At 29.9% G+C, this 9,126-nt stretch overlaps 2 protein-coding genes across 2 annotated transcripts in view; both read left to right on the plus strand.

Annotated features, from left to right (window-relative positions):
• The window catches only part of LOC125870339 (photosystem II reaction center W protein, chloroplastic-like), an 841,908-nt gene that overhangs the window by 136,279 nt on the left and 696,503 nt on the right, over window positions 1-9,126 (plus strand). The gene's annotated exons all lie outside the window — the stretch shown is intronic.
• On the plus strand, window positions 5,445-7,775 carry LOC125870313 (hyoscyamine 6-dioxygenase-like). Its single transcript, XM_049550716.1, has 4 exons — window positions 5,445-5,651; window positions 6,373-6,614; window positions 6,995-7,310; window positions 7,427-7,775. The coding sequence occupies exons 1-4, from the start codon at window positions 5,457-5,459 to the stop codon at window positions 7,661-7,663; spliced, it is 990 nt and encodes a 329-aa protein (XP_049406673.1). The 5' UTR covers window positions 5,445-5,456; the 3' UTR covers window positions 7,664-7,775.

The following is a 9,126-nucleotide window of genomic DNA, read 5'->3' on the forward strand; positions in this document are numbered from 1 at the left end:
TCAATTTCCAATTGAATTTATTGGTAAATATAAGATTATTACTCCCCAACCTTGTACATTGATTCTTGAGCCTTAGAATTTACGATATTNGGGGGGGGGGGGGTGTGTGGATTTGACATGATTTCATGGTCGAAAAAATCCTAAATTGGGAAGGATGATCATGAATTGGCTTAGAATTTGATTATAATTCGGATATAATTAGGCATTTGTGGTTGTTTGTTGCTTCTANGGAGAATTGAAAGATTGGGCCAAAGACCTACTCTTTACATAAAAATGGAGATTGTATTTTGTTATTTTGGGCCTAAGCCCTTGTCATTTTATTTATTATTATCTTGTTAGAATTTAGGACAGGTGGAAGATGGGTCTAAGGCCCAAAGAAGTAAATTTCGAAATTTAGTCTAGGACAGGTACAAAAAATGGGCAAGCATTGGGTCAAAGGCCCAAAATGAAATAGGCCCAAATACTGGTCCAGGCGAACAGAAACCCGGTCTTGGGCCCAAGACTCTCTCTCACTCTCTCTCTTTTATCTATTTCGTATTTGTTCAATTGTTTATTTGCTATTTAATTTTAAGGTTTCCTAATCAATTCCCCAAAAGATAGTCACTTTGGGATTTTCTAAAGACTAAATAATCATGCTTATTTTTCTACTCAAACTACTTAAAATTTTACTTAATAATATTTTAAATATTTCCCCACCCCACTAAAAATGATTTTAAGTCATAATTGTTTATTCCCTCTATTTAATCAAGTATGCTTATCCTCTTAAAATATTTAGCCAAATAATTAATTGTCAGAAAACCGCATTAGCGGATATTCTAGGTGCTTTAAAAACCTTCCTAGAATATTAATAGGAACCTCGAACTCCCTTAATAGTTTTCAATAGATTTACTGTTTTAGTCTTTTGAAAACAATAGTTTTCTTGATTTTTTTTTAAAATTAAGTGGTGACTCTTAAATCAGTCCAAAATATATTTTTCAAATAAAACATATGATTGTTTGTGTTTGTTGGTTAGTTTGGGTACCACATCTTGTACAGGATATTTCCACGATTGACTCAAATACCACGCTCTGTATGTACTAACAATTGACTCGAATATCACGCCTAGTACAAAATATACATAAATGATTGACTAGAATATCATGTCGCTTCACTAACTATGGATGGATCAGGTACCATAACGGTACACTAACAATTTGACTTTGGGTTTTATGAGAGTACTGGGTATATGTTTATGGTTTCATGAGAAAACTGACATAGCATTTGTAATCATGTGGTACATGTATCCAGGTATTTTTTATTTCATTATATGTGACTGGGAGTCGGTATTAATAATTGTTTATGTATTGTTCCAAGTTATTGTACTATGGTAAGTTGTTTACATTCATATCTTGGACTGTTCATGTGATCCTATCAGTATATTGTGGTTTGTGTACCGACACAACGCATGTTCTTTCCTTATTAAGTACAAGACATCTTCATGCGGCTGATCCAAGACCTTATAAGATAAGGGATGTCTAATTTTAAATCCAAAAGTGAGTTGTTCTTCCATGCTACCGTGCATTCCTTTGTTCTTTTTGTCCATCTTTCTGGGCTAAGACATTCTCCATTTTGTTTAGTGCTTTAAGCTTCGGGGTTGCATCCCCTTTACTTTAGGCATTAAAGTTTTGATACCACTCTTTCAGTTCTTAGGGGTTTATTTCCAAATAATTATTTTTGGTTATTGGATTGAGCTTATGAGGACTTAATTCGTTAATTTAAATTGTATGACTATTGATTGGGTTTATGGAAACTCAATATTTAGCTATTTAAAAATTGTTTTCTTGCTATTTATTTATGATGAATTGCTTTAAATAAATGATATTTTGGGTTAGTTATCATTTCTCCTGTCATGTAGTTTCGTGTGGATGTCACTCACGACAATTATATTGCAACATGAGTAGTTACCTCAAACTATCCTTTTAATTGATCTGATGATATAAATATTTTATATTGCAAGTGTACATATGCTAAGATAGATAACATGAATCGTAACTTATTAAAATATACCTATAGTGTAAAATTATTGGCATGATCAGTAAATACGAGTTAGATCTATCAAATTACGGAATTACAATGTATTAAACTCCTTAATTAAAAATATTTGTTGTCCAAAACTTGGCTTTAAAACGATGCTAATTGAAAGTGTCAACTTTTCAAAGTGTGTTGTTTAGCGCAAATTAAGGTACGATGTCTGTGTTTGCTTCAACTTTAATCATTTTATCGTTATTTTTTATTTTATTTGTCATACTCATTAAAGGTCTATATCTCCTTTAATCCTACAAATCTAACCCATCTTATCATCATCATCATTTATTTTTCATTTTTTATTGTTTAGTCAATTTTTCCTTTTAATTTTACCATTCAATTATTTTTTTTGAATCTTATATCTATTTAGATCTTTGTTTATCCAGGGCTCTGGACGTGATGTGGGGAGTTGAAGAATAAAAAAAAATTTCACATCGAGTACTGGTGATATATATATATAAGGGTTGAACAATTCTCTCCCTTTTGAACTAACTTTTAAAATATGAGCTAGATGCAACTTCTAAATTTACACACTTTTAATAGGAAAATCGAAGTTAAACCATCAGAATTTGATTTAATTTTGGGTCACAAAATTGGCAAATCAGTTGAAACCATTGATAATGTAGACCATATTCAAACCTATTCATTCAAAACTCCAAATCAACTAATAACCAACCCAATGGCGGTATGCATTACTTCCGAGTTATAAATTATTCTGGACCTAATTAATGAAACAATCAAAATCCAATTTGAATCTAGTTAATCCAAAATGTTAATTTTAGTTAAACTTTCAATTTTTATTTTTTTTTCTTTCTAAAATTAGATATTCTTCCCCGACATGTATCCTATCACTCCAAAAATAATGTCATCCGTCTCTGCAAGTTAAAAATTACAATAAAGCTACGAAGAGGATATATCAAGGGATAGGGGGTCCAAATACCAAAACGACTATATGGATCGATGTAAATTTTCAACATAAAAAATTTTAACTTGTATACATTGATAATATAATCTACTTTAAAACTATGTATACTGCAACATTACTTGTTATAGAAGATTGTTGTTTTTTTTATATATATATAATTAATAATCTTTCTATTTAACAAACACTATTTTGTAATTGTTTTCTAAGTTTTAAATAAATTTATTTGTATTAAAAAAATATATTGTGTGTATAAGTTGGTAGCCTTTTACTATGAATTGACCAGACAAGACAAAGATTACAAGGAAAACAACAAGATAATGATTCTAATAGGAAAACGATAAGATAATGATGTTATTGGAAAAAGTTATCAAAGTAAATCATTTAGCACAATTTAATAATAGAATTGGTTGATATATAATAGGGATAAGGGTTTGAAAAATACTCTAACTTTGGTCGAATTTGCTGTTGTGATACTAAACTTTCATGAGGACCTATTACCTCCCTAGACTATTTAATACCGTATTTTAAACATATATATTTGCCCACGTGAACATAAAAAATAATGCAAAATTATAAATAGTAATGTGTCCACGTGGGCACATATATACCTTTAAAATACACTATTAAATAGTTTAGGAGGTAAAAAAATATACTATTAAATAGTTCAAGGGTAATAGGTCCTCATGAAAGTTTAGTATTACAACAGCAAATTCGACCAAAGTTGAGGTATTTTTCAAACCCTTATCCCTATATAATAACTAATGCATTAATTTTCTCTTCTTCAAAACTTCTGAGTGATTTCAATTAGGATGCAAATGCATAGTCTTTTTAAAATGTCTGCATATATAATATGAAAATGAAAAGTAAAGAATGTTTTCAACAATTATAAGAAAATCTATCACATACAAGAAAATCGATTGTATATGTTTTTATGTAGTTCCACCTTATTTTTGTTCTTCAAAATGCATGATATAATTGTTAGTACTTAGTAGTCCGGCATTGGTGTGTGGTCATAAAATTAATATAAAACTAACTTAGAGAAAAAAATATTTAAATATGATAAAATGACTAATTGAAAATTATTCTTCCAGCACAATTTGAAATATTAAAAAAAAAATAATCAGGCCGAGATATTTCAAAATTGAGATGGTAGTATTATAAAGATATCAAGTTTCATCAACTATCCTAACACAAAGAGATTACTCCATTACTAAAAGTAGATTTAACAAAAATTTAATACAAGAAAAAGACTAGAAAAAGAGACCAAGATTAAGAGCCCGTTTGGATTGGCTTAAAAAAAGTAGTTTTTAAGTAAAAAATAAAAAGTAATTGAAATGATTTTTAAGTCAAAAAATAAAAAGTAGGGGAGACCTACTTTTGATTTTTGACTTATTTTAAGTTATTTTTTACCTTGTCAAACACTTCCTAACTTTTTTTAAGTCATTTTTTTTACTTATTTTAAATTATTTTTTATATTTGTCAAACACTTCCAGATGTCAAAAATTGACTTAAAAGTAGATTTGACCAACTTTTAAGTCAATCCAAACACCCTCTAACTCTTTTCTTCTCCTTAGAAAACTTAAAAACTAAAAAGGAAGAATACTAAATGATTGATAATTGGATATTCTTCCTTCTACAAACATATGCCTATTTATAGAAAAAAAAATTAGCCAAGCCTTGATTGATATTTTGCAAGACATATCAATATATCAATGAGGTTTTGACATGATAATTTATCATGCAATCTTGATGAAATTTTGGCATGACTATTATTATGAAATTTTGGTGAGAAATTCAAATGTCTTTGTGAGAAATTTTATGATTTTATCTTCATTTTTTTTACCTCTCCATTAACGGGCCTGTATCCATTTCATGCTATATGTGTGGGCTGACAATATTGTAGGCCTGTTGAAGACTAGCAAGCCCGTAATGGGCAGACACACTAGGTTAAGACAATTAAGTCTATAAATATGAGATTAAGTCCCTTCTTCTATCTTAATCTAAGACATATTTTATAAGGTGTCAGTCGTCATAAGCTTAAGTAGAAGAACATTCAGCCAACTCATTTTCAGTTGTTCATTGCCATGGCGAATGAAGGTACACACCTCATTTTGCCTATTTTACTATATTATATAAGTGTTCTCGATCTATATAATTATTAACAGTTCTGTTTATAATATTTTCTAACAATTCAATGTCAAAAAAAAATAATTAAAGTTGGAGTGATAACATGATACGTAACTAAGAATGTAATGTTTGCAATAAAATAGTCATGGGAGTTTGTGGGCTATAGTTGATTAATTAAAGTATACATATCTCATTCTTTTTTTTTAATTTAATCAATAAAGAAGTAATTAAATAACTATTTACATAATCACCAGCCACATGTACTTAATTATTATTAATTCATTCGATACACTGATCCATATTTAAATTTGCTTGAATAGAAGAAGATTTGAAGGCAATTATGGAGAAACATAACACAAAATGGTTCAATGTTGAATGTGTGCCTCAGTGCTTTACATTTTCCAAAGAAGAAAGACCAGGTGATGCCCCTATACCCATATGCAACAAAATCCCAGTCATTGATCTTGGAAAATCACAAAAAATTGAAACAATCAAGCAACTCTTGCAAGCTGGTCAAGAATTTGGATTTTTCCAGGTATACTAATTTCCTTTTTTCTCAAATGAGGAAACAATCTTTCTATCCTGTAAAGATAGAGATAAAGTTTGCATACTATTTATCCTTCTCAAACTACACTTATGAGATTGTACTGCATATGTTGTTGTTTCAAGAAAAAACAAGCTGGTTTTTAAAATTTTAGTATGAATTTAAATTGTTGACCTGAAACCATGTATATGTTATATATGAAAAAAAAAATATAATAAATATATGTATGTGTGTGTATGTGTATAAAATAATTAAATTGAATCACATTTGAATTCGATTTCTTTAAATCTTTAATCCACTTCTAGAGTCTAGACTAAAAAATATTGTAGGTGATGAGAGGCGGATGTACCCAAATAAGTTCATTCAAATTTAGTAACTTTACCTTAGAACTTGAGTACTATATATGTTAAAATATTCACTAAATTATGAGATAATTGCAATGTATATTCTCATTTGAATTCGATGTCTCTAAAATTTTAATCCAATTCTAGAGTCTAGCCGGCCTAAAAAAGATTGCATATGTTATGAGAGGCGGATGCAGCCAGACAAGTTCATTCAAATTTAGTAACTTATCTTTAGACGACCTTGACTATATGTTAAAATATTCACTAGACTAGATATGAATGAACAAACAATATACGTTCTGAATCTAGTAAATTGTATGTGATGTGATAGAATTCATAATTTTTAAATTCTAAGTTTGTTTCTGTAGGTGATCAACCATGGAATCCCAGAGAGCATGACAACTCAAACAATGTCTACCTTTGAAGAGTTTTTCAACAATATGACTGACGAAGAAAAAGTTAATGTGCCAACCAGAAAAGGATGGATCTTCACAGGGAGTGAGGAAGAAGTTAAAAATGGTGTTCATTTATGGAGGGATAATATAAAACACCCTTGTCACCCTCTTGACAAATGCATGCAAAGTTGGCCAGATAAACCACCTACCTACAAGTAATTAAACAATACTAATACCCCAAATATATACTTGTTCTACTATTCATTCAATTTTAGTCGTTTGTGCTTAGCTAATTTCATTTTAAAAGCGAGCAATAATTTGTGCTTAACCAAGGTTTTCATAAATAGTTTGGGTGACAAAAAAAATATTTTGTTTTTGCTTTTCAAATATAGTTTCTTCTACTACCCAACACACCCCCCCCCCCCCCCCCCCNCCCCACACCCCCTCAAAAAAAATTGTCAAACACCTCAAATCTCTCTCTCTATATAAATATACTTTTTGACTTTTCAGAAGATTTGCTGAACAGACTACTTACTACAATCAAGTAGAAATTGAATTAAACTACTGACGAATTTTTTTTTTTTATCAATTATAGAGAAGTAGTTGGAAGATACGTAGCGGAAATAAGGAAGTTGAGTTTGACAATTTTGGAGCTAATAGGCCAAGGATTGGGAATTGAATCAGGCTACTTTGATGAACAAAGTGAAGTTCAATTATTGTCAGCAAATAATTATCCAGCATGTCCAGATCCAAGCTTGACTTTAGGCATACTAAAACATCTTGATCCAAGCCTCATAACAATAATATATCAAGGCAATGTAAGTGGTCTTCAAGTTTTGGTAGATGGAAAATGGATGTGGATTGATGCTGTGCCAAATGCTTTTGTTGTCAACATAGGCAATCAATTAGAGGTATGTAGCTACCTATAACCTATTATATTTGTTATATATATTCGCGGTTAAATTTGTATTCAATAAAATATGAACAGTAAACATTATTTTGTGTTTTTTTTTTATGAATGAAATAGATAATCAGTAATGGGATGCTAAGAAGTGTGATGCATAGAGCAGTAACAAATTCAAAGGAAGCAAGAACATCAATAGCACTATTTGTGAATCCAACTCCAAACAGCATTGTTGAGCCAGCAAAAGTCTTGTTGAATGACTCTAATCCACCTCTCTACAAATCCATTCTCTACAAAGATTTTATCAATGCTTCCAAGGCTTTTGGTGCTCATACTGATGTCATACAAAATGACGCGTAATCCAAGGCGCGTTTGGACATGATTTCAAATGTGTGATTTGAAATCAAGTTGGTTTGAAATTTGGATCTCTTAAGTTATATTTTTAGTTTGTGAAAATTATCAAAACTTTTATTCCAACTCTTTATTGTGTATAAATAATTTCATGTTGTTGGAAGAATAATTTTCATTATCTTTAAATGAATTATTGTTTTTTTTTTAATTTGTGATATTTGATATGTTTTTGTCTTGGGCTGGATTTCTATTTTAATCTTTGTTAGATTTTAGCTCCTAATTTATACTAGAAGAGCTTATTGAATTCTGCAGCTACATCTATAGTGGTTAAAATATTCTTAAGAATAATGTCTAACATGCCTCAAGTTTTTGTCAATTTCATACGAATGTTCTTCAAGAAGTTGTTTTTTATAAGATTTCCAACACATGCATGTTGGGCATGAGTCTGTTTTTTATAAAATTCAAAATTATAGGTCTTTTTTGATTAAATATACGTATAAGTCAAATCTGAAATTTCAAATCCTACTTTTCAAAGAATGTGATAATTAAAGTTGAAACTTAGTAGAAATTTCATCAACAAATGTTTTTTTAATCTTTCTTTTCTTCACTTTCACAATAATAGGATCCACTTTAGAAGTGACTTGTACTATTTTTTACTTCAAATATCATTAATAACTCGCTACTAAAAAATTACTATTATTTTTCAATTAACCTTTTCTATTAAAAAATATTTACTATCTATTCTCACAAATATTTTGATTGAGTTAGTGAGAAAAGAAAAAAATAGTAGTATTTTCATATGGAAAAATTAGGAAGCTTTCCATTAGTTCAGTGAGAATCTATTTCGTATGTGTTTTTCAAGTGAGACGGTTCAGAGGGAAATGAGTGGAAATTAAAATCATATTTTTATAATATATATGTCTCGTTGATTCGTGGTGAGAAAAATCTCCTTTTCTAGCACGTGACTCTCATCCTTTCTATTTTGCTCCCTCAGATTCACCTAGCTAGAGCAGTATTGGTGAAAGCCATCTACTCTCACCTAACACGTCAGTTTTGTTGGTGTGAGAATCTAAGAATCACTACAATAGATGTCCTTTACTCTATGACTGCAAGATATATAGATTTGGACAAATATAATGTAATGAGGCATAACTTCAACATCTACAAATCACTACAATAGATGTGATCTTTAACAACGAAATTGCTAGCTACGGCAAAAATTTCTTCCAAAGTACTCAGTTATATATTAGCTTGTCGCATGGGACTTGTCTAATACGATTTACATCTTTGTGTGATTTGCGAGTGATTGCATAGTGAGCAGGTTATCAACAAAGTGATCAACCAAAGAGCAAAGGTTACGAGACCCAAACAAAGTTTTAGAAAAATTGTCATTAATGATTCATTTTTTGTGAAAAATATTCCATTTCGTACTTAAATACACGAGTCACATCTTTTTAGTGAGAGAACACAAA

The sequence above is a fragment of the Solanum stenotomum genome, chromosome 7 (genome assembly GCF_019186545.1).
Source record: "Solanum stenotomum isolate F172 chromosome 7, ASM1918654v1, whole genome shotgun sequence".
NCBI classification, from domain to species: Eukaryota; Viridiplantae; Streptophyta; class Magnoliopsida; order Solanales; family Solanaceae; genus Solanum; species Solanum stenotomum.